General features: G+C 39.3%; 1 protein-coding gene across 2 annotated transcripts in view; it reads right to left on the reverse strand.

Annotated features, from left to right (window-relative positions):
• LOC113577304 (solute carrier family 12 member 1) overlaps window positions 1-26,833 on the reverse strand; it is a 40,495-nt gene that overhangs the window by 5,566 nt on the left and 8,096 nt on the right. For both annotated transcript variants that reach the window (XM_081709411.1, XM_027009882.3), the window contains exons 10-21: window positions 13,756-13,907; window positions 11,896-12,003; window positions 10,532-10,655; window positions 10,194-10,295; window positions 9,724-9,879; window positions 7,068-7,167; window positions 6,225-6,336; window positions 5,968-6,108; window positions 4,928-5,034; window positions 4,739-4,821; window positions 4,295-4,426; window positions 3,349-3,477 (exon numbers count right to left, since the gene is read on the reverse strand). In XM_081709411.1, coding sequence (XP_081565537.1) covers window positions 3,349-3,477; window positions 4,295-4,426; window positions 4,739-4,821; window positions 4,928-5,034; window positions 5,968-6,108; window positions 6,225-6,336; window positions 7,068-7,167; window positions 9,724-9,879; window positions 10,194-10,295; window positions 10,532-10,655; window positions 11,896-12,003; window positions 13,756-13,907 — 1,446 coding nt within the window. The remainder of the gene's footprint in view (window positions 1-3,348; window positions 3,478-4,294; window positions 4,427-4,738; window positions 4,822-4,927; window positions 5,035-5,967; window positions 6,109-6,224; window positions 6,337-7,067; window positions 7,168-9,723; window positions 9,880-10,193; window positions 10,296-10,531; window positions 10,656-11,895; window positions 12,004-13,755; window positions 13,908-26,833) is intronic.

The following is a 26,833-nucleotide window of genomic DNA, read 5'->3' on the forward strand; positions in this document are numbered from 1 at the left end:
TGTGAGAATTGCAATGTTATTAAATATTCTGTTATAACCTGTGAAAAAGGCATTTTTGAGCTTATTCAAAAGCTCAGAAGTGTTGAAGTGTTCATTTATGCTGGATACTATTGGCATTTACTTACCTAAAGCCTTCTAATAGTGACATTTCTGGTAGCTTCAAGTAAATTCTACTACATGTATGTAACTTCTTGTGAGGGAGAGGGGTTGTTGGAGGGGTTGCTGAATTGCTGAACTCCCTGAAACGAGGTTTTACAGGGTGGTATGTCTGTTAAGTTATATTTTAAAAGTTTCTCATAAATCTTTAATTTTATTGACGAATATAAGGGCACTTTTTTTTTTCCCATTTTGACCATGATAACATTTACTTTGATAATAGCCACCCACTGTGTTATTTTATGAATAAGCAGTGTTGAACTAAAGCTAAATAAAAAAAGGAAATGTTAATATGATTTGATATTATAAGTCGGTTAGCCTACTGTTTAATATCAGGCATCCTACTTCATCATGATAGTGGTCAAAGCATGATCACGGAATGTCACAAAGTGCGAACATATGTTTGTATTACACTATAGATGATACACTATGGAATACACTATAGAATACTCTATAGATGATTAAACTCCTAATAATAATAAATGGTTAATGGCATATGCCATTGTGACACATTAGTGATGCCGATGCAAATCTGGTTAAAAACTAATCAGCATGCACTGTACCAAGCCTGGCATCAATCTGTCTGCATAGTGCCACATTAAGTCAAACAAGCCTTATGAGATCCAGTCTGTGTGGCAATACTATCAACATAAAAGATCAGCCACATTTAACATAAAATGATACTGGAGTTCTGGGAAAAATCTGTTATAATTATCTTATTTTCTATAAATGAGTACATTTTACATTTACATTTACAGCATTTGGCAGTCGCTCTGGATAAGTGCTTTGTCATTTACTCCTTCCAAACATCTCCCTGTGTGTGTTTGTGTGTGTGTGTGAGGTTCTTTCATCCGTATGGCCACGCCCTCCCTGTGTTTCACACCTGCTCCTCGTTGTGTTGTTAGTGTATGAGTCTTGTTTAAATATGAATATCATCAGTGTTTAATCTTGTGATAGCCTAAGCATTATGTTCTCTTTCGTGTGTATAAATAAATGTTGTTTTGTGTCACACGGCTCGTCTGTGCATCCTGCCAAGCCTCCTCGCATTACAGAAACACTGATGGCCAAAGGATGCCAGGAAAGATGAGCAAAAAGAAGGGCAAGAAAGCGCGTAACCGTTCCCCCCCAGCCCTTACAGGGAAACCCCCCATAGTCTTGGGCACTCTCCACAGGGGAGAGTGCTCCTGGAAACCTTTGGAGGGGCCCTGAGAGTAGCACAGGGTCAGACTCGGTGGAGTCCTACAGACCCACAATGGACTACCGGAACTGTTACGATGGCAACCGGTTTCCAGGGTCGGACTCTATGGGGTCCTCCTATCCATATTGGGACTACTGGGAAGACTACGGGGGGTATGAGCAGAGTGAGGAGTATCAGGACGTCAGCCTCTGGTCAGACTCAGAGGTCAACCATTTGGAGGATCCCGTTATGGAGGTAGAGGAGGCCCTCCATGAGGATACCCCTTCTGTGATGGACATGTGGTCGGCAGATTCCAAGAGCGACGAGCCTCCGGCACCCAAGGCTCCACCCAAGGCACGGTGCAATAGATTCAGCAAATTGCCCCGCGTGACTTGCAGAGAGGTGGTGCCATCATTTGAGGACACTCCCTCACCTAAGGCACACAGCCCCAGGGCTCGCGTGCCTACACGCAAGCCTAAAGGAGGCGTCACCAGTGCCCACCCCAGAGACAGGCAAAACAGCTGGTGCGCTTTCTGAAGCGTCTGCCTCAAAGCCAGAGAAGCCGCTGCCACCCAACATGGTGAAGAGCAATCCCCCACAGCATAGTCGAACTTCAACCCAGCCGGCGACAGGGGGACAGGCTGGGGCTCCTGCCAGCTTCCCTGGACTTGTTGACAACCCTTTGTTTAATTTTATTCATGTAGCTGTCCCAGTCACACTTAATGTGTCTGTCACTTTATCTCCCTATGTGTCTGTGCCTGTAGCCGTCAGTGTGTCCATCCCTGTGTCTGTTGTCATCCTGGTCCCTGTCTTCCTCCCCTCTGTCCAACTCGTGCTGGTCCGTGTTGGGTCGCTCAGTCCTCTGGCCTCGCCATTTGGCCATAGCCTGATAGGCTGGCGTGCCAGGAGTCGCGCCATTGGGGAGAAGCTCTGTCACGGTACGACCCCTCTTCCCAAATGTCTCCCCATGTGCGTGTGTGTGTGTGCGTGTGTGTGTGTGTGTGTGTGTGTGTGTGTTCGTTCGTCCGTATTGCCACACGCTCCCTGTGTTTCACACATGCTCCTCGTTGTGTGTTGTTAGTGTGTGGGTATATAAGTCTTTTGTTTAAATGTGAATATTGTCAGTGTTTGATCTTGTGATAGCCTGAGTGCTATGTTGTCTTTTTTGTGTATAAATAAACATTGTTTTGTGTCACACGGCTCGTCTATGCATTTTGCCAAGCCTCCCCACGTTACACTCATAGAATACATCCTAGCCAGTACTGTAGATTAGAGTTCAAGATACTAATGAACTAGAACGCTGTTGAAAATATAGGGCAAAATACATAAGCTCTATCTCACTGCAATAAACAATACCCTACATTAGGTACTAGAGTTCCAGTTAGTCAACATAGGAGTGTGGTCAATGGTCATTTACATATTCCACAAATAGATGGGTCTTCAGTCTGTGTTTGAAGACTGCAAGGGACTCTGCTGTCCGGACAGAGTCCGGATAGTATCTCTGTCCGGACAGTATCTCCCGATTACTGAAATGCACATGAACAAGAGATTGCAAAATGAGTGTAATAATACTTTGGCACAGCACACCTCAGTTAACTTGCAAGGCCTCTAGGATCCAAGACATTTTCCACAGGAGTAAGACACACAAGACAACTCAAATTCTATGCTTTAGATTACCAAACATTTAAGATGTTCTACTGTTGACACTTACATAAGAAATGCTGTACAGTGAATGGCAGTGCCATTAAATCAGATTTTACTAGTGGTCTTGTTTTAATATGAATATAATATGTAGTATTATATAGTATTATATAATCTTGCTTATAATAAGAATTCTAAGTAACATATCAAGGATAACACAAATTCAAAAGAACTTAGACAGAAAATGTTCATCTTTCTCTACTGTGTATTATAACTAAAAAATGACTGTAGTTCCATAAGCAAAATGGGGAATAGCCACTTTGTTAGCTCAAGACACAGTTGCTTATAAGACTTAAAATATTTTCCCCTCATACCTCCATCGTCGTACAGCCACCACACATCGATGGTGCCTTTGCCCTGCTTCCTCTTAAACTGTGAGCTGGCCTCCACCAAGCGTTGGTTAATCTTAGCCACATCAGAAGAGTGAGGCACTTCCATGGTGACTTAGGGGAGAGTGAGAGAAACCCAGGCAGAAAAATATAAGAAATAAAGGTAAGACACATTATGGTGTTCTTAGCAACACACAATACGTCTGATGGTTTCTCCCCATCTGTCGATGATAATTAGTGTGTATTATTAGATTAGAGCAGCACAGTTGGTTTTGTAGAGGAACCTTTTACTGACATTTTTGTCCTTTGACACTTATGCAAATAGACATTCCCACCCCCTTAGTCATAACACAAATGATGAATATTTTATCTAGTCTAAAATCACATTACCTTTTACACAAGCAACTGAAGATAGATAGATAGAGAGAAATAAATATACTCTAATTTTGTTGCTGCACCAGGGTGTTAACACCACATTTTGCTAATTTTCCATGCCACACTCATATTTTTGCCATTTCTTAATATGGTGAACATAAATAAATGTACTTGCAACAAAGAGGGTGGAGTGACATAATAGGGTGTGTGACATTTAAAATGTATTTTTGTACCTGCACTCTTTTGTGCAGTTACTGCACTGTTAGTACCTCTGCTGCTTGTCATGGAAATAGCAAACAACATTTCTGCCATGCCCACACATGCCTTATTTCTGCCGTGTCCACAAAAATAGAGCCTATAGCTGTAAGTCCAACCCAGGTGTTCAGTTAAAATCATCTTGGGACATTTAATTCTTGCACTCAAAGGTCATTATCTGATCATTTTATTGTGAACAGAGCCATAAACAGGCATACACACACACACACACACACACACACACACAAAATTAACAGGCAAAAACAACACAGTGCCATAATTTGTTGTATTCAAGCAGTACCTTTAGTGGCGTGTGTTTTTTGTGATAATTTTCTGGATCTTTTAAAAAAGTATTTTCTTCCCTCCTGGAAGCCATTTTCCTCTATCTCGTTCTCCAATGCCTGCTGCTCCACAAGCATCCTCTCCATCTCCTCTGATGAGCAAATGTCCACAAACAAGTTTTAAAGCACTTTGACAGTGAAAATTTATAACTTTCAAAAGTTTTCTTCTGCTCCAACACTGATTGACTCATGAGAGATTTGATGTGCTGACAGGATCTGTGCTGGAGCACAAAAAACTCACTTTCCAGGTCAGTGAGGCTCTTATTATATTAATAGTGCTTTCTAATAAACTGATTTGTAAGGGTATGTTACATTTACTTTAACATGTATTCTGTGTCCCCATGTGTGTTTGTTTGTTTAGGCATCCGTGGTATTGTTTATTGCTTGTTGCTGTTCTTGTGTACCTTCTGCTTCGAGGATGTGAGAGATGTCTAGTCCCTGACTGATCCTCAGCATCACTATACCATACTCAAAATCAAAAGCATCACTAGTGACAGGAGATAAAGATGAGTCATTATTATTAGGCAATGCTGTCATAGATTGTACACAAGGTACAAAAGATCTGCATGTGTGTAAGTGTGTGTGTAACATACTGCAGCACGCCTACGTATTCCTGCACATTCGCTGTGTAAACAGTCTTCCAGTCTCTCTTAAACCCCAGTATCACCGTGTTGGGTCGGAGTCGGCCCAGACCTGAAGCCTGCAGCAGGAATGGGGATGTGTTTTTTTGCCTGATTGCAGTTTACATTCTCTATCTGCTTTATTGCTCAGGCCATCAGCCAGTTGCAGCTCCTAATCTCGCTTCAGTCTGAAGTCCTGATGCAGTGGTATCTCTGGTGATAGCACCAGTGGTTGTAATCTGTGCTGCTCTACAGTTTTATGCATGTATAATATATAACACATAACAAAGTCACACAAGCTGAATGAACACTGTGTTCCACTGGGAGGTTCAATTAACTTTTTATGATTTTTGTCAGTGGAGCTATGTTTTGGCAACTTGACTCATGTGTGACTATCATGGGTAGCATGGATAGCAGTACTCAGGAGAAATAATCACTTGACATCAGCTTTACTGAGGCAGAGCACTTTTAATGTTCTGCAGTACAGTCTGTCTGATCTATAGTGCAGTATAATTTTCTTCAGTTGGATATGTGTTTAATGTGTGGTGTATAGCAGAGCACTATGCAGTACAGTCTAATCAATGATGCAGATCTATTCAACACAGTATTCTGCTGTAGAGACTGCCTGATATGCCACACAATATAATGTTGTGCAGTAGCACCTGTCTGAACTGTAGTAGTTTATTACTCTGTACAGTAACTGTGTTGTATTTATTGTAGTCATTTTAAAATTTGTCTTGCCATCCATAAGTAGCAGTTAATAGCATCTATTAAGTATGGAAACTAAGCAAAGTTTTCTAACAAAATGTGAGGTTCTCATACAAGTACAGGGTGTTCATTTTAACATAACATTTAAAATTCTCAGTCCTAATATTAGTACAAGGGTTTTCGGGAGGGTATGGTATCTTGTGTTAAGTCTATGTTATCTGCAGTACCATACATAATCCTGGGGTAAGTCATCTATACTATATATTTCACATATTTGATATATTTGACAGTGCAATTGGTCTAACCTGCAGAAGGCTCTCTGCACCCTCACGGAAGTTGTCGGAAGCTACGGCAGCATAGAACGCTTTCCTCTTCTGCTGATTCAACCACATTTGATTCTGCTCCATGGCAGCAGTGAGTGCTTGCTGCTGCTCTAGGCGGGGACCCTGGTGCACCAAAACATTGTCACTGCCATGTGGGGAGAAGACTGTAACATATGTAGCAGGTATTACATTTATCTTCTTCATGTACATATATGACATGAAAGCTAATCTTTTCTCACCACAAATACATCGCATGTGATGCAGAGGCCATAGTTCTTAGTGATGGAGTGAGCCAAATCCAGCAGGGCTGGTCGTGTTTTAGGAGTACCAGTCAATACAATGCACTGAGGCCTGATGAAGAGAAGAACAACTTACATTACATAAACATCACCATATGCTCACCTTACACACCAACATAGTCTAAATCTGACCACGCTTACATCAAAAAATAATACTTTGGATAATCTAGAAATATATTTTGTTTACTATATTTAAAAGTTGTAAACCTTTTGTTTAGGGAAGATCACTTTAGATGGGTTTTTAAGTGATTTTTACTGATTTTATCTTTTATGATGAACTGTTTTATGATGAACTGGAGCCACATTTTCAAGTGATTATCAACACATTCTGTGTCAAGGAGCATACAAATTAGTTTAATGTGGCCACAAGATGTGTGTGTAAATAGAGGTCACAAAATCATGTTGTGTGCACATTTTTTATGTCTATATGTGCATTTCTCCTGGTTTCTGAATTGATGCTGAACAAATAAGTAAAAGAAGAGTCCATAATAAAGGATGCTCCTCTAAGTATGTATCATCTGTTGTATAATGTGATAAAATTAATAAACATTTGAGAACTGAAAATACAAAAAATAAGTGCACAAATAAATAAAATTCTGTGCACGATTTGTGATTTCATGACTTTTATTCAGTTCATTGTGGAGATGAAATAAAAATAAACTTGAGGTCTCTGCAGCTACGATGAGAAATCTCAAGTGTTTGTATTTCAGACAAAACAAAAGTCTAAAATATTTGTTTTAATTTGGGTAAATGTATTTATTAGGCTTATGAAGTAAGTGGTACCTGAAGTTTTTGACGTGATCATCCACTCCTGATAAAGTTAGAGCATTGTTCACAGCATTCACAAAGGTCACAGCCTGTGTTGATGAACCCCAGTTCACATCTACAGAAAATGAACAGAAAGCTGTCTGTTCAAAACAAATCCCTCCATCTGACCATCTGACACTTGAAAAAATCTATTTTACAAATTGTTTTGTTTTTTTTTTAATCTGAAAGACTCCTGACATACACTGCAGATCAAAAATTGAGAACAACACACAATTTCAAGGTCACTGTGTAGTCCTAGGTAAATCGATCCTAACAGAATTAAAAGAGCAATATTTTAAGATGATTTCATGAGCTGTATATAAAGCACAGTATAAAAAGCTTAAATGAGATAACTGAAAAAGAACACTGATCAAATTTAGAGAACACTTTCAGATACCTGCAAGTTATTGTTGTTAATCTGGTACCTGGTGCTAATTTCCTTAATTATCTGACAAACCCTTTTTAACTGGCAGCCTAACTTTCCAGTTTTCATTGATTTTGCAAGATGGTGGGCCATTCCAAAGTGACTGAAACCCTCCGGCAGCAGGTTGTCCAGATGAAGGCCAAAGGGGTGACAGCCATAGCAAGAGAAGTTGGTTGTTCCAAGTCTGTGATTTCTAGAATATTGCATCTTTACAACATCACAAACTCATTCAAGTCCCCCAAGAAGGCTGGTTGCCCACGAAAGACAAATGCAAGTGAGGACAGAATAATGTAGAGAATCTCCACGGGTAATTGGTTCATCACTGCAGCTGGAATTGCTTGCCGGTTCAGCACTGAACAGGGTAAGGAACTGTCTCGTCAACAAGTGTCTCGACGTTTAAGAGCATTTGGACTGAAAGCCCACTCTGCAGTAACCATCCTCTCATTAACAAAAAGAATCAAAAGGCTAGACTAACCTTTGCTGAGGAGCACGTTGTGTGGACAGAGAAGTGGTCCAGAGTTTACTTTAGTGACGAAAGCAAGTTTAATTTATTTGGGTCTGATGGCGAGCATTATGCTCGTCAACAAAATGGGGAAAGACTGAACCCAAAGTGTGTAAAGAAGTCAGTGAAAGGTGGAGGAGGAAGTGCCATGGTTTGGGAAATGTTTCGGCAGCAGGAGTTGGACCTCTCATACAGCTACATGGCAGAGTGAATACAAGTGTGTATCAGAACCTTCACCAACACGTGGTTCCTTCATTACGCTCATCAATCAGCCAGCAATTTTCATACAAGTCAATGCCTCCTGTCACACAGCAAAATGGGTAAAGCAGTTCCTTGAAACTGAAAACATTGAAACAATGAAATGGCCAGCCCAGAGTCCTAATCTAAACACAATAGAAAACCTCTGGGAAATCCTTGGTGACAAAGTTATGGCCAAGAAACCCACAACAGTCACTGAACTGTGGAAGAGGCTGCAAGAAGAGTGGACCAAAATCATACCAGAGCAGTGTGAGAGACTAGTGATGTCCTGTGGCTGCAGATGTGCTGAAGTCATTCAAAGTAATGGCCTGTACACTTCCTACTGATTGGTGACTGATGTAACCTTCAGAAAATTTAGTTGTAATCTTTTTCTGTACTACAGTCATTGCTGTTCTCTAATTTTGATCATTGTGTTTTCTGCAAAATAAAGGTTTTATGTTGAAATACCTTGTAAAACACTGTTCTAGTGGCATGGTATACCCCTAACAAAAAAATCCTTCAAATGTTGACCAATGAAGACTACATTATTTCTGAAAAAATCAAGTATTCATAAATTGTTCTCTAATTTTGATCTCCAGTGTATGTAGAAAAGATGGACCCTTGTAATATTTTATCTTAAACTCCTGCTTCTCTCTATTTAATTTTTATATCTACTCTTATCTTCCCAGATTTGGGATTTATTTTCTCAACAACTAGAAATGACCTTGATCCAATTTGCTTGCTTATTGCTTGCTCTCCATTTATGCATGAAAGGTTTTCTGTTTAATCAAAAGTGTATATATCTGGGTCCTCGGAGTTGAGCCATACTTAATAATTTCCACTTTGCCTAGTGCACTATAAAATATAAATTGCTTTTCCAGTTTATTGGAAACTGCCTTCATTGGAAACCGCCTTGACTCAGGTCACTCAAGTCAATCAGTTGCTACATACCATTTAACTACATATTAATAAATCTAAATTTTAGTTTCTGTAATCAGCAAGAAAGCTTCAGTTAAACTGTCTACATCTTGGTAAATGTGCTGGGCTCTATAATCAGTAACTAAAAATTTCAACAATATAAACCATTAAAAATGTCTATTCAAGAAGGTGGTCCTCTATGCCTGTAAACTATTTTGCTGTACATGCAGCACATAGATCATTTGGCTAAGCTCTATGCATGTCTTTGAAGGCAGGGACTTTGGAGAAAGGTTTGGATGAAGGATATGGGATTGAGGAGAGAGACTTGACCTCTGTGGCTGTCTGGGATAAGTTAACAAAGGCTAAATTCGATACCAGCTTTAACATTGTGTGATGGCAGGTACAGTTGTGCTTAGTCTCACTCTACTCTGTGTGTGTGTGTGTGTGTGTGTGTGTGTGTGTGTGTGTGTGTGTGTGTGTGTGTGTGTGTGTGTGTGTGTGTGTGTGGAAACATGGTTTATTTTGAATAAAAACTTGTTTTAGGTTCCTACCTGGCTTCTTAACGGTAACATAGATGTATAGGAACATCTCTATAGCATATGTGAGAAGTGCAGCCCACCAGTTAATAACGAACATAACAGCACAGCACAGCACAGCCCCAAACAAAGACAGCCACATGTTGTAGTATTTATATGCTGGCCTCCAACCTACACAAACAAATATACACATTACACTCAAAATCATCAAAAATAAATAAATAGTGCTGAGAACAGATTACCCTTGAATTAATGTTTGTTCATTCCATAATCTAATATAAAATATTTACATTTAAAATTTGAAAAGAAACACATTCTTTCAAATGAATAACTTTCACTGCATTGTATTTTCCCATCCACTTATCTAACACTTACTTAAAAAATCTAACAATTGCAGTTTACGTAAATACTTAGTTGCATTACACAAAACAGTTCCCTTAAATTAATGGTCAATTATAGGTTGAAGTGGGCTGGAGCATACAGACCTGGGGACTTAGCATATGAAGCATGAAAGCAAGAGAAGTTGATGAGGGCATATGAGGCCAGAAAGAAGTTGGAGATAATGGGAGCAATGATGTTCAGCTCAGCTAAAAAGAAATGAGAGACATTTTAGTATCTTCTGTACACTAAAACACACAGCTGGACTCGTTGATTATCAAGCCTTTTGTGAGCTGAGTCAGAGCTGAGATATGTTACTTCAGGGAAGACACAGAAATGTGTAGTGCATTGCATGGCCAGGACAACCACTAATGGATCGGTTGGTTATGGTCAAGTAGTGCATATGTTTGAGAAGGTGGTTACCGTGGTGTGTTATGAGGCTCACCAATGAGGATGAAGGCCACAGCAATGACGAAGGTGAGCACATAACCACGGATGGGCTCATTATTTTTGCCATGGCCCTTGGCAAAAAAGTGAAGGGCCTTGTAGATATTGTCCTTACACAGAGCCTAGAACCAGAGTGAGGTGAGCATCAGCAGATATATGCACATTTTAAAGCTTGTGCTATAGATAAAAGTTGCACTACATCTTATTTTATCTACCTACCTCTTCTATATTGCCTCACAGATCATAGCCCAAATCCACACACACTCCTAATCCCTCCATATTATTTTTCCTGCTCCAGCCACTACAACCCTTTTGCCAGTGGACTGGCTGACAGTGCCTAAGGATTAGGAGCTTTTGTACTCATCCACCAACATGCTAGTGAAGACTGAGCTTAGAGTATAAGAAGTAGTTTAAAACACTTATTTGTGAAGTGTGGTAACAAAGATGGTGTGGCAAAAATGTACTCAATTTTCCACTTAATAAAAATGTAGTCAGCCAAGCCATCGCACATTTGTTTCACACCACATTCAGCATACAGTATGGGAGTGTGCAGGTTTTACTGCTGTTAGGTTGTGCGCAGGAATGCACATGTATACTTTAGTACAATGTCAACCTTTCAAGGTGACAGTAAATGTGAGCGCATTGCAAAGGAAGCATGGCCGAGCCCACACTGTAAAAGAGATGGCTAGGCGGGGCTTTGCTACTAACAAATCCGATGTTAGCTATGCAAGGAGCATATGAATTAGTTTAATGTGGGCACAAGATACTAAACAGAGGTTATGAAATCAAGTTGTGTGTACATTTTACTTTTATAATATACATTCCTCCTGGTTTCTGAATTGATGCTGAACAAATAAGTAAAAGAAGAGTCCATAATGAAGGTTGCTCCTCCAAGTGTGTTTCAGATGTTGTGTAATGTAATGAAATGAATAAACATTTGAGAATTCAAAATATAAAAAATGAGTGCACAAATAAAGAAAATTCTGTGCACAATTTGTGATTTCATGACTTTTATTCAGTTCATTGTGGACATGAAATAAAAATAAACTTGAGGTCTCTGCAGCTACATTGAGAAATCTCTGACAAACTGACGTGGGCTAATGTTGTATAATGTGTTCTGAAATAAACAACTGAATTTATAGCCTCTTAACACCCATGTTGCCAACTAAAAGAGTAAGCCCCCATCCCTAATTTTGGCCCTAATTTTGTGTTTAGTTGAGTCGAATATCAAAATTATGCCAAATGCACATCCCTAGTTCACACTGCATCAATATTACCGGACAACATACAGTTTTCTAGTGTGAGAGGATGTTATTGGGCAGAGCACCAATGTGCAGTGGGATTGTGTGCTGCTTTTTTTACCTGGAAGACTTTAGGAGCACTGACAAGAGAAGCAAGGGCTGAGGAGATTGTTGCAGAAAATGTTCCTGCTGTGATGAGGGGTCCGAACCCAGATACCATAGTCATAACCTATACACACCGCACGTACACAGAAACAGGAATCAATGCCAATTACAGTGGTGTGAAAAAGTGTTTGCCCCCTTCCTGATATCCTTTTTTTTTTGCATGTTTGTCACACTTAAATGTTTCAGATCAAACAAATTTAAATATTAGACAAAGTTAACACAAAATGCAGTTTTTAAATGAAGGTTTTTATTATTAAGGGAAAAAAAAAATCTAAACCTACATGGCCCTGTGTGAAAAAGTGATTGCCTCCTAAACCTAATAACTGATTGGGCCACCCTTAGCAGCAACAACTGCAATCAAGCATTTGCAATAACTGGCAATGAGTCTTTAACAGTGCTGTGGAGGAAGTGCATATTTGCAGAATTGTTGTAATTTGGCCACATTGGAGGGTTTTTGAGCATGAACCTCCATTATAAAAGGTCATGCCACAGCATCTCAATCGGATTCAGGTCAGGACTTTGACTAGGCCACTCAAGTCTTCTTAAGCCATTCAGAGGTGGACTTGCTCATGTGTTTTAGATCATTGTCCTGCTGCAGAACCCAAGTTCACTTCAGCTAGAGGTCAAACAGATGGCCGAACATTCTCCTTCAGGATTTTTTGGTAGACAGCAGAATTCATGGTTCTATTTACCACAGCAAGTCTTCCAGGTCCTGAAGCCACAAAACAGTCCCAGACCATCACACTACCACCACCATATTTTACTCTGGGTATGATGCTCCTTTTCTGAAATGCTGTGTTACTTTTACGCCAGATGTAATGGGACATACACCTTCCAAAAAGTTCAACTTTTGTCTCATCAGTTCACAGAGTTCTTGGGGATCATCAAGATGATTTCTGGCAAAACTGAGACAAGCCTTTATGTTCTTTTTGCTCAGCAGTGGTATTTGTCTTGGAACTCTGCCATGCAGGCCATTTTTGCCCAGTCTCTTTCTTATGGTGGAGTCATGAACACTGACCTTAACTGAGGCAAGTGAGACCTGCAGTTCTTTGGATGTTGTTGTGGGGTCTTTTGTGACCTCTTGGATGAGTCGTCGCTGCACTCTTGGAGTAATTTTGGTCAGCCGGCCACTCCTGGGAAGGTTCACCACTGTTCCACTTTTTCGCCATTTGTGGATAATGGCTCTCGCTGTGGTTTGCTGGAGTCCCAAAGCTTTAGAAATGGCTTTATAACCTTTGCCAGACTGATAGATCACAATTACTTTTTATATCATTTGTTCCAGAATTTCTATGGATCACAGAAGCTGTCTAGCTTTTGAGGATGTTTTGGTTTACTTCACTTTGTCAGGCAGGTCCTATTTAAGGGATTTCTTGATTGAGAACAGGTGTGGCAGTAATCAGGCCTGGGTGTGGCTAAAGAAATTGAATTCAGCTTTCCAAAGATGTGATAAACTACAGTTAATTTATGTTTTAACCGGGGGGGAAATCACCTTTTCACACTGGGCCATGTAGATTTGGATTTTTCTTCCCCCTTAATAATAAAAACCTTCATTTAAAAACTGCATTTTGTGTTTATTTGATGATCTGAAACATTTAATTGAGAAACATGCAAAAAAAAAAGATGTCAGGAAGGGGGCAAACACTTTTTCACACCACTGTACTTCAATATCTATATCTGTAAAATCTATAATAACAGCCCAAAACAACAACATGAGATCTTTTCTCATGGTCATCCTCATCAACAGACACACACAATTCTGTTGCTTTAGGTCAAACCATTTGGGGGTCTTGAATTTGCTGACTGCTTGACCTCTCACCTGAAAGTTGTTCATGAGGCCATACTGGCATTTGGTAGTTCTGCAAATGGAGAAGTCATAGCCAAAATTGCATGCGACTGAGAAGTTACACTTGGCCCCTGGAGTGATGGTGTCATTCAAGTTCCCAGTTGCATCACGGACAACAGTAGCACCTGAAGCAGGATGGTCAGAGGTACAATCATGCCACTAAGATCCTGCATCTGAACATACCACCCTATTATACCATGGACCTGAGCCTTTGTTGTAATTACTTATAAATTCCTCTATATGGAAGTCCTAATATCCTAATAAGTATAATTATATAGACAGGAGTCCACTGACACCAGTTGTACTTCATAGGGGACGTGTGTATCTGTGAATGTGTGCGTGTGTTGTAGGCTCACTGTTATGCCATGCTCTTTCTACCTATTCATGAATACACACAAAAATGCTTCTGCTGTTTGCCTGTAGAGTAGGACCATTATTTTTTTTAAGGGAATGCATTGTACTTTGATAGCACAACTGGTAGAGCAGGTTGTATAAATAAAATACAACACCAGGATTTTGTGCTCAATTCCCTGAGAGTACACATACTATTAAATATGTAAATAGCTCTTCATGCGACCAGATTGTTTAAGTGAGCTACAGGACTAGCATGGGATGAACATATTTTGTAATTTTATTCCCAGAGTCAAATGATTTTATTGTGTAGTGGTAGCCATATATTGTGGTTTTATTACATAACCATTTGTTGGGAGTTGCGAGTTGGGAGTTTAATTAATATTTTGTTTGTTTCAGTTAAATACAAAATGATTTATAAGCTATAGATTCAGAAGCTGTGGTAAATTGGCAAATGCAGCAGGTTTTGTCATGGTATTTGTGTCCACAAGATCAATTAATAGGCTTTTAGTGATAATGACCATTGTGTTGGTCCCCTTCAGTAGCTTTATGGATTTTCTTTCTTAATTGGTTTTGTTTTCTTTTGTTTTCTTTATAAATATGCTTCTTGTTGGCTTAGTTTCGCCATAATATTTGAGGGTATGTAGTTTTGCTAGTTTATGAGGAGTAGGTGAGAATTTCTTATATTAGCTGCTCTAAACAGGTGCTTTGTTTAGCATATTAGCAGCTCAAATTAATGTAGGTATTCATACCATCAAATCTATTCTAAAATTCTGTTTGATAATTTTGTAATAAAAGCTGAATTGTACTAAAGCCATTTTCTTCTCTGGGATCATAGCTCTTGTCTTCATTTGATCTGCAGCTCATGTCATAATTAATATTGTGTAAATTACAACACCATACATCTAACATGGAATGGTTTAGTCTGTATTAGAGACATATTTTGACATCTTGGTGGCCACAATGGCAAAAACAGAGCTGATATATCTAGAATTGGAAATAGGTTGTTGGTTGGTTATTCATACATGAAGAGAATTTTGTTTGGGTGGGTGGGGGGGGGGCGTCTTTTGTTTATTTTTTTGCTGTTTTTAAAAATTGTATTTATTTTTTGGAGAAAACTAGTTATTATGAAAACCAGTGACAGATTTTCCCCAAATTCAGGTGACTAATGTAACTACAGGAGGATCACCAGGCTGTTTTTAATCTTACTTGGTTGTTATGAACCCATCCTAACCTACCTAATCATTTGGCTAATGTTGTCTAGCTATATCTATATCTATATAGCTATATCATTAGTGATATCTAATGTTTAGGCCAGCTTATAATATGCTATCCTCACGTGATGCTAGAACGTGAAAGTCTTAAGTGTGTGTATTAGCTTGGGAAGCCACAGAAAAGTCAGCTTACCTACAGTCAAATTTTTCTTCACTTCCTCAATGTCTGATACATCTGGTTGCCAAATTGGGCTAGCACCAATGTTTAATCTAGATTCTAGGTAAGCCGTTCAGTTTTATTTTTTTTTTATCTTGCAATTAGTGGAGACCAAATAATATTAAAAACGTAGTTGCTTGGGAAAGGAAAAACTCCTGTCACACACGGAAGAGAGAGAAAAATCTGGGTGTCTCTAACCATGCCAAAAGCCTCATGATGTCATCAGCTTGAATAAATCAGTCTCTATCCCTAATCATGTAACCTGAGCATATTCTAAACTCCTACCATTGGTGATAAACTCAGAAGAGCCTACAGTAGAAGATCAACTGTAAGTTTGACATCTTTTCTTGGCTTTGCCTCACAGGCACTTTGTTGATGACTTCAGCAAGCATGCTGCCCCCTTGCACTAGCGGGGTGGGGCTCCGAGAATAGTCAGAGAAGGCCATGTAAGAAACAGTTAGGAGAGTTCTGGGATAAGGTCAGAGAATCACCTTTTCTCACTTTGAGGAGTTACCTCCACACCTATGGCTTATGCTGATTTTTCCAAACCCATCATTTTAGAGCTGCAGGTCACACATGTCTAGGGGCCATCATGTCTCAGCAAAGGATGGGAAGAAGAGGCAAGTTGCTTATGCCAGCTGAGGACTGTGTCCAACTGAGCATATGTCTAATTATAGTGCTATTAAACTTGATCTGCTTGCTTTGAAGTGATCTGCTGGCAACCAAGTTTACAATATACAGACAATAATCCTCTTAGATATTTGCAGTCTGCAAAGTTAGGGGCTGTTGAACAGTGTCTGGCACCTTAGTTAGCTCAGTTTGACTTCAAGGTTATCATCTAGGGGCTATGAACCAGAATGCCAGTGCTTTCTCTTGCCAGCTTAGTTTGCTCACTCTGGAGTATGCAGCTGATATTTTATCAGGTGTGATGGTCCCTCCACAAACTCATGGTCCCCAAGCAAGCTTTCCCTGAGCAGTCACAAGTTCCATACACCTTGCCTTCTCAGTCTGATCTGCTGGGGCGCTCCAAGAATTACAAGGGCCATTGACCTGGTAATTGGCCCTTTCTACAATACCTAGGCACCTAGGCACTACAATACTCTTTATACTGCAATGATCTACAATAGATCTACAATTTCAATTTCTAGGTCTATGTATCTTCGATGTTATAACTCTGCATCATTTCTGGTTACACTGTACTCGTTCTCTGTGTTCCAAGTTATCTCTCTATCATTCTCTTGTTGCTTAGATATATCTCTTGTTTAGTCTTAAATGATTTCTATTGGTGCTTTAGTTGATGTTGCCTTCTTTGTCTGTATCGCCCTCCCAGTTCATGTTCATTAAGTTGTTTCTGTTCTCCTGTGCGCTCTGTTATCTCAGTACTCTCGTATATTTCTTTCCTGATGTATAATAACCCCGAATTGGCCTCTTATCCTTTTTGTTTGTTTCCAGTGTTTCTGTTATTAAACTAGTAATTTATTTACATTGTCCTGTTTATCATTTTCACTATGTCTTCCCCTGTTTTGGATTCTGCTCGTTCTCAAATCCAAGGCGCTGGTACTTTGCATGTGTGTTCGCTCTTCATCTCATCTACATTACAGTACACATTTGACTAAGAGAGGCCACACTTCTGTTTATTCATTCCTTATCATTGACTCTCCCTCCTCCCTTCCTTGCTGGTCTCTGATATTTCCTGCATTAACCACAGGAGAATGTAGCAAGAGTCTCCTATTTTTACATCTAACTTCTGCTTTCCAGGACAGATCAAATACAGATCAATCATGGACTGATTATGGAATACATAGATTGCAGTGCTTAAAAGAAAATGCTCCACAAAGAAACCTAATAAGAAAACACCCTATAGATATTAATCAGCTACTTTCTGTAGAAAAGTCAAAAACTGTACTGAAGTACAAGTACTGGTACTTTAAAATAATAATTACAAGTAGAAGTAAAAGTAGTCCTTTAAATATCAGATAAGTAAAAGTAAGAAATTATCTAGTAAAACGACTACTGAAGTAATAAGTTACTTAATTGGATTCCTTTTAATAATTAAAACAGAACTGCAAAATCACAGCCTGATTTAGGCAGCACAGAAACACCAAAGCATAATTTACATTTACAGATTTTAGAAAACTCTTTTTGTACAAAATGACATCCAATTATAACTGAATACAGTTCATGCAATTGAGGGTTAAAGGCCTTGCTCAGAGGCCCAACAGTGGCAGTGGTCTTGTCTCTAGTCACTGATCACTAATTGAGTACCAATTTCTAATAATTTCTCTTCAGATTAAGTGTAATAAAACTTCTTGTTGTTGCCGCCTATTTATGGTACTCTTAGTTAATTTAACACCAAAAAAAGAAGAATATACTGCATGTGGTTTTGACAGAATTTTGTATTGTCTCTGGATTTTTGGCTAAGGCAAAGTGGCAAGGGGTCCTAATTTTTCTGAATTGGATGGAACCAATATATATATATATTTTTTTTTTTTTTCTTTTTTTTTTTTTTTTTTTTTCTCCTGATTCTGTTTTATATTATATTTGTACTTCTGTAATTTTCCTGAATGTCTCTGTAACTCTTCTTTGCCATGATAACTGCTGGCAATGCAAGCATGGAGGTCAGGAGGTAATAACTCCCAGACCTCATCCAGCTCCCTCCCTATCTATACCTCTCCCCCATCTCCTGCCCATGTCTCCTGCTTCTTAAGTTTGATCACACTCCTGTGTTGTTGAACAGACTAGTACACTTCCATCTTGGCTTAGAAAAAAATGATCCAAAAATTCTCCACACATGCAAATAAACATTGAGAATCTGACAATGAGGAGTCCCTTGACTTTTCATTGCCAAATTTTGAACAGTATCAAAACCAGATACATGAAGTCTTTCCATCAGTGTCTTTCCATCTGTAGTACAGAGACAGCACTGATTAAAGTAATTAATGACCTGTTGTTGGCTTCTGACCAGGGTTATGTTTATTTGCTTATATTGCTTGATCTGAGTGCAACATTTGACACTATAGATCACAACATTTTACTAGATAGATTTGAAAATGTTGGGATTAGGGGAATAGCCCTTTCCTGTCTTAAATCTTAACTATCTGATCGCTACCAGTTTGTTAACATAAATGGAGATTTTTCAGCATACAACAAGATTAGCTATGGTGTCCCACAAGGATCTGTTCTAGGGCCTCTGCTTTTTTATATATGCTACCTCTAGGACATTATACATAAACACCATGCTAGTTTAAACTGCTATGCTGATGATACTCAGCTATATGTCTCAGCCAAACCATAGGACATATACATTAGTTCTTCTATTTAAGACATGTTCCCTCATCTCTTGTTTGCTGGTCATTTTCTTTGCTTAATTCTAGGTTATGCTCTTCCAGTTCCTGTTCACAAGTATTGTTCTGTTCTCACTTTGTGTGTTGTACTTTCTCTCTTCGCTTTTGTTAAGGTTACACACTCTCTGTATGTATACGCAAGTATTGTGTGGTTTTCCCTTCAGCTTATGTCTTTCTGTAACTCTCTGGTCTTCCCTTTAATCCTGTTATAATTGTCTTTTGTTTTAGCCTAGTTAGTTGCTTGTCTAGATAAGTATCCCTGTTCAGCATACTTTCTTTTCCTTGTATTTTGTCATGCTCATGGGTTTATTGTTTTTGCAGATACTCTTCTGTTTAGTTCTTTTGTGTTTGTTTTCCTTAGTTTCTATTTTACTCCTGTAAATATCTATTCATCCTCACCTTGTTAGTGTGTTAGTCTTTTGTTTATTATGTTATTTCTATTCTGTATTTTTTGTTTCTATGGTTAGTTTGTTCATTATATTAAACTTGCTATTCATCTGATTTATCCTGTCTGTTCGTTTATTAGTTCGTATTATGGCTTCCCTAGTCTTCAGTTATATACACTCACACAACCAAGGCAAGGATATTTTGCACATGTGTTCACCCTCAAACTCCCCAGCAAATATGAGGCTGTGATGAAACACAACTGCAAGCAAAAGAAAATCAGCATTTTCCCTCAGGTTTCCCACTGACTTTACATGAGTGTAAATAGGCTTTGGGGTATGCCATGAAGCATGACTTTTTGAAGAATGCTTACTCATTATTAAGCCTTTTGGGGAGTCCAAATCCCCACAAGAATTGTGAATGAGCAAAATGTTTGACCAACTGAAATGGGTAAAAGCATAAAGCATTTGTTTCAATCAGTCAAAAATATGTGAAAGGTCATTAAATGGCTTTAAAGGTCATTAAATGGCTTCAAACAGTCACTGACTGTGACTGTTAGGGCAATGGTCCTGACTTCCACCCATAACCCCTCCATCAGGACAGCCATGTCACATTGAGGATGACAATCATTAAACTTGAACTGGATTGCATGCTATGTATGCAGAACCCTCTAATAACTGCTTTCCTTCATAAAAGGCTGGAAATTACAGTAATATTGCTTTTTTTATGGTCAGTAATATCATTTTTATTGCACTTAGGAGTCGCTGTGTGTTATACTAACAGCATAGAACATACTAAATAGCAAAGTAGCATACTACAGTAATAAACTGCAGCAGAGCATATCAACCATTGCTATAATACTTAGCGTACAAGAATAAAACACAGGGATGCTTAAGTTATCTAACTAGCTAGCCAGACAGTTACAAAATGATAACATTCTAGCCACACATTAGCAATCTTACTGCAAAATGTAACTTTAGCTTGTAAGTGACTCAAAAATATTTTTGACACAATCAGAACTCTCTAATATTAATTTTATTTATTAAAGGGGCAAATTAAGCCTTTTCATTTTTTCCATTTAGATTTCAACACATGGAGGGCTGGCATTTTTGGAAGTAGAAGCCAATGGAGTACATTCTCATAAAACAGAAATGGTGTAAATGCTACTGAAAAATATCTGCATGAAAAATACACAAAGCAGTAACTAGGGAAAGAACATAAAATTGTGTGTCCCCTGTATTTTGCACCAGTAGGAACTGCAACAGTAATACAGCCTCAAACACAAATGGCAGTGACAGCCAACGTGACTGGCTAATCCAGATTTTGAAAATGTTAAAACATTCAGCCTACCTTCAATCAACTTTCAACCAATGCAGATACAGATTTATATGGACTTATATATACCTTATTTTAAACATATTTTATGCATATGCATGTCTGTGGTGCTTTACTAGTTTGTTACATGTGAGATGTCCCACATGAGAGTAATAGATGATTAGCCAAGAACTGTCAGTATTTATTTTAGCATATTGTGAAATAACTCCTATTCTAAGGACATCATAGGTGTTTATATTACCTTCTATTGTGCCTCCTAAGTCCTAAGCAGGGGTATTGCAGTATAATTTAAATTCACTACAGGCACTACAGTACTTGCACTACAGCTGTTCATACCTAAATTATTTAAAATCATGTCACTAATACAGCAGACAAGGTATTTTATAATGCTTATATGTTAGTACTAGCCACTTATAACCATATAACCAAAAATGTATAAAAAAGAAACCTATAAAACAAAGGTATTAGTTACCTCCGTTAAAGGTATTATCAAAGGTTTATGTTAGCAAAAGAGACATTGCTAACACTAGATAACAAAAGCATGCAAAATGTACAATATAGCCAGTATAACAGTAAAATGCTTTCATGCTTGCCAGATAACACAAGAATACACAAACTTGCAAACTGACATTTCACACCTAAGATTCTGGCTCTAGTCACAGAATTATTGATGTTTCCCCCTGTCTATATTGCTTTAGACAGAAAGGTGGAATAAGTAATTTTGTCCAAACAAGAAAGTTTTTTTTAAATATCCGACAGAAAAATCCCATGCCCTATCTTCAACTTTCTCCTTTCATTGCCTGACTACAGCTTGAGGAGTCCACAAGAAAGAGCAGGGGCATCATGCTCATCCAAGCTCATCGATGGCATGCCACACTACATTTTTGATAACTGTATTTTTTTTATTACTATTTTTTAATTATTACTATTATTTTCTTTTAAAATATGAAGTTATGGGAATTTGATATTATCAAACATTCAAATTATGTCATAGAGCATATTTCAAAAAGTAACACACCCCCTCTTCCTATGGTATTGGTTTCTTCCAAATGTAAGGAATACTCCTTATTCCTCTGATTACAGATTGGTTTGGTAAGGTTGAACTGTCTCATCTCCTGCCCATAGACAGGAACCAGGACATCTGAGATGCCAAGATGTCTAACAACAGCAACCATAAATCTACACTTAAAGTCAACAATTACTGTGCATGTCTACAATACTACACCCATAGAGTGCCCCTGAAAATAGAATCGTATGCTTCACAGGGTTTGGGCTAAACACTGGTGCAAGACAAAAGACTCATCAGCTTTGTTTCAAAACACAGAGACATTGAACATGAAGCTAGCCATTGTATACGGGATTCATTGTTACCATACATGCCTATACTCCAGAATTATTGGCACCTCTGGTAAAGATGAGTAAAGGGGTTATAAGCAGTTCTCCCTTTGGTGAATTTAACTTAATGTCACACTGAACAAATCAGAAAAATCCAACCTTTAATTGAAGTAAATTTAATCTGAGAAAAAAAACATCATAAATAATTATTTTTAACAAAAAACATGTGCCAAAATGATTGCCACCCCTGCTTATAATACTTTGTACAACCTTCCTTTTCCAATAAAGCAGCACTTCTCCTTTGACAACTTATAAGGTTGGAGAATGCAGACCATTCCTTTTTACAGAATCTCTCCAGATCATCCAGGGTCATAGGTCTGCTCTTGAGCACTCTCCTCTTTAGCTCACCACATGCTTAAGTTTGTGTTCAGTAAATTATTTTATTGTTGATCTGGACATATCCTTTGTCCTGTTGGAAGATCCAAGCTCAAGATCAAAGCTCAATTTTCATTTCATCTGCCCATAGAACAGTAGCAGTTAGCAAACTCTAGGCAGATATATTTGTCATTTGGTAATTCGATGACTTCCAAATAATTGTTTGGCATGGAAGTGGAGTCTGTTTGTAGTTTTGGAGAGTTGGTGACCTCAAGATACTACTTTTTCCTGTGAGTCTCCAACACTGATCCTAGGGGATTTTTTGCCTCTCTTACTATCCTCACTGTGCGCGAGGGCAAAATAAACTTGGGTCCTCGTTAAGGCAGGATTGTTGCTGTTCTACCTGATTGGAAGTTATTAATTATTACCCTTTTATTTTATTACCCTTTTTAATAATAAATAATAAATAAGTAGCAGTTTTAATACTCCCTGACTCATGAGCTTCAACACAAATTTCCCTAAATTTAATTGTGTGTTGTCATGTTTTTTTCCTTTCAAGCTTGGGGCCTCTGGGACCATACGTAGTATTTTATCTGTTCCTAGGACTGCTCTGTTCTGGATGGGAATCTCAGATGTTATTCCTAGACATATATTCCTAGACACTCTGGTCAGTTTAAAAAGTAAAATATAAATGGAAATTTTTTTTTTACTTATTTATATGCTTACAGGTCTTTAAAATATGAGCTTGCAGTGCAGGAATGAATTATATTCAATGGCAGACAAGTACTCATCCAAGACTCTGTAATGAATGATATTCTAAAATAGCTCAATTATAGCCTCCAATGTCTAGTGAAAACATCTTGTCAGAGAGTGTCTACTGGACCAAGATCACATTAAATACATATTGACTGTTGTAGACAGATATTCCAGTTGTTGATTAAATGCACAGTGCTGTGTTCAGCCAAGCAGTCACACAGGAAGTTCAAGAATACGCATCCCTATTTTGTCAATGGACCACAGTACACGGAACATGCCTTCAAATAGTTTTGCAGGAAACTGAGGAATTAAGTATATTACTAATCTATGGCATTATTTCAATGGATTCATTGGAAGACATGTGTGACACCTTAAGTCTGCTTCAAATAGCAATGCAACAAGTTCAAGCAACTCCTAGGTTTTCATGTAGAGACAGCTGAGAAAAGGGCAGACATTGTAGACACACCCTCATAACTCCAAAGAAATCTGCTGCTTCCCAAAGGTGCAGGCTATTTTATAATGAGTATAAAGTTCTGGGTGACTCACACCTCTTGAGCTTGTTCCTTCCATAAAATTGCATAAGATAATGACTAGGTAATCACAAATGTTCCCCCAGTTCTCCAGATACTTTGCACAGCAAAACTGTTTTCCAAGTAGCAAAATATAATATTAGCCTGGCACACTTTCTCAGAATATCAGTTACCACAATGCAACAAAAAAAAACTTTAATGTAGTTTATTTCTATATCGTTTCATTTCAACTCAAATTTAGACTGAACAGCCAATCAAAAAACTCCCTCATGGCTGAACGCCGACACTGGTTCAACATGCACAATCAGCCAAAACAGTGCTGACAAAGACCTTCTAGAAGCACTGGTGTGGAATAGACTGCACTGAGTATGGGTGAAGGTCAGTCACTGCTTTCTAATGGCCTAACGCCCTCCATCAGCTGATAGTCCAGTCATTGTGTCACTTGTCTCACAATGCCATACTCTCTAGAGAAAGCAGAAGTATGTATTACATTTAAAATATTAAAGACATTAACCTATATGTTTTTTTCAATAGCACATGGGTTTTAGGATGCTAGCAGTTTTCTTTGTAATTTTTAGTGAAATATGATTAAACATTGCATGCCAAAATTAATGTAAGATCCTGGCCAAGTGGTAAGAAACAATTTTAATTTGGCGTTTTTAGCCTTTTTGTCACAGTATGGCCCCTTCTCCCAAACGTCTCCCTGTGTGTGTGTGTGTGTGTGTGTGTGTGTGTGTGTGTGTGTGTGTGTGTGTGTTCGTTCGTCTGTATGGCCATGCCCTCCCTGTGTTTCACACCTGCTCTTCGTTTCGTTGTGTATCATTAGTGAGCGTGTATATAAGTCTCGTGTTTAAGTGTGCATGTTGTCGATGTTTGAACCTTGTTAGCCTGCGAGCCACATAGATGTCCTTGTTTTGTGTTGTACATGACTCAGCCCTGCATCCTGCACTTCCTCCTTGCATTACAGAAACATCGACCGCCAAAGGATGCCGGGAAAGAAAAAGAAGGAGGGGAAGAAGGTGTATAACTGTTCCTCCCCAGCTGTTACGGGGAAACCTTCCATACTCTTGGGCATTCTCTGTACTGATACAACAGGGGAGAGAGCTCCTGGAAAATTTTGGGGGGGCCCTGGGTGTAGCTCAGGGGTGGACTCTGCGGAGTCCTACAAGCCCCTGATGGACTATAAGAACTGGTACAAGGAGGACCAGTATCCAGGTCCAGAGGGGTCCTATTACCCCTACTGGGACTACCGGGAGAGCTACAGGGAGCATGAACAGAGTGAGGGCTATACAGACGTCGGCCTTCGATCAGAGTATAGCTACATCAGCTTCTGATTAGACTCAGAGGTCAATTGGGGAAGAGTCCAGTGATGGAGGTGGAGGAGGTCCTCCATAGGGATTCTTCCACGGTGATGGACACCACGTCGGCGGATTCCGAGAGCGAAGGGCCTCTGGCGCCCAAGGTACCACCCAAGGCTCCACCCAGGAGGCGCCACTCTGGAACAAGTAGGTTGCCCAATGGAGCTTGCAGGGAGGCATCGTCATCAGATGAGGACACTCCATCTGCGAATGCTCACAGGCCCAGAGCTCAAGCACCTATGCGTAAGCAAGAGAGCAGCGCCACCAAAGCCCACCCCCAAGACAGACAAATCAGCTGGTGTGTCTCTGGATACGTGTGCGCTGAAACCGGAGCAGTCACCGTGCACAAGCCAACAAAAGAGGATCCCGTCCAGCCATGGCGAACTCTGACCCAGCCAACGATAGGCTAGGGCTCCTGTTACCTTCCCCGGACTGTTTAATAGTTTTTTATATAGTCCTGTTCATGTAACTGTCCCGATCACTGTATCTATTCCTGTCTCAATTACTGTGCCAGTTGCTTTGTCCCGCTTTGTGTCAGTGCCTGTGCCCGTCAGTGTTTCTGTCCCTGTGTCTGTTGTCGTCCTGGTCCCTGTCTTTCTCCCCTCTGTCCTGCTCACGCTGGGCCACGTCGGGTCGCTCGGTGCTCCGGCCTCTCCATTTGGTGTTGGTTTCGGGGCCATAGCCTGATAGGCTGGCGCACCGGGAGTCGTGCCAGTCTGAAAGGGCTCTGTCACAGTATGGCCCTTCCTCCTATGCATCTCCCTGTGTGTGTGTCTGTTCATTCATCTGTATGGCCACGCCCTTCCTGTGTTTCACACCTGCTCCTCGTTGTATATTCTTAGTGCGCATGTATATATGTCTCGTGTTTAAATGTGAATGTTGTTGATGTCTGAACCCTGTTAGCCTGAGGGCCACGTAGTTGTCCTTGTTTTGTTTCAATAAACGTGTCATTGCGTTGTATATGACTCATCCCCGCATCCTACCCTGGCACCTCACGTTACACTTTTAGGTCCATTCAGTCCATTCATTGAGGACTCTCTCACAAGCTCACTCTATAACAGGAGGAATAGGAAGTGGACAGGCTCCTCATAACCTGCATTTGTGATGACAAACATGAAGGAGACAATCTTGAAAATGAAGTCATGATATAATCAGTCCCTCGGGAAACAGAAATATGCAAAGGCTCAGCTGGATGCGGGAAGTGCAGGATTTAACATTATATTAAAAACTCCCAACATGAGCATGACAAAGTGAAAAATGCCATGAAAAGCAACATCCTTGTTATCTTTCAGTGTCTATCCAACATCAGTTTTCCAATGCTAGTGTGATTGCACAAATAGCTGAACAAATTTTACAGTCTATATTCTGTTAATATTCCAGAGCCTACTCTCTGTAACAGATGATCTCCACAACATTCTGAAAAAAATAAACTGAAAATATGACCTAATAGTAGAATTCAAGGAAGCTGTAGAAGACACAATGAAAGGTGGGCCATAATGGTGGGCCATTTGCAGAGGTGTATGAGAAAACCAAAAATATTTATGATACCAACCAAGACTATCATTGTGGAAAAAGCAAAAATGTGTAAAGGACTATGTCACTAAAATGTCATTTGGCGCAAGCAATCAAAGTGGTGATAACTAAGTGAATGTAACTTATTATTCCCTTCCTTGGACAGATTGAAAAATGAGCTGAACCAGCATTTTACAACTGTCCACATTGAGTTCCTGAAAGATCATCCCTCCTCAGAGAACTTTCTATCAGACAATGACGTTAAATGGATAGCTGATCGATACAAAATTGAATTTGCAGTGTGTGACAAAGGCTAAGCAACTACACAAAGTGTCAAACC

Source organism: Electrophorus electricus, unplaced genomic scaffold (genome assembly GCF_041902795.1).
Source record: "Electrophorus electricus isolate QZ-2024a unplaced genomic scaffold, ASM4190279v1 Scaffold41, whole genome shotgun sequence".
NCBI lineage: Eukaryota > Metazoa > Chordata > Actinopteri > Gymnotiformes > Gymnotidae > Electrophorus > Electrophorus electricus.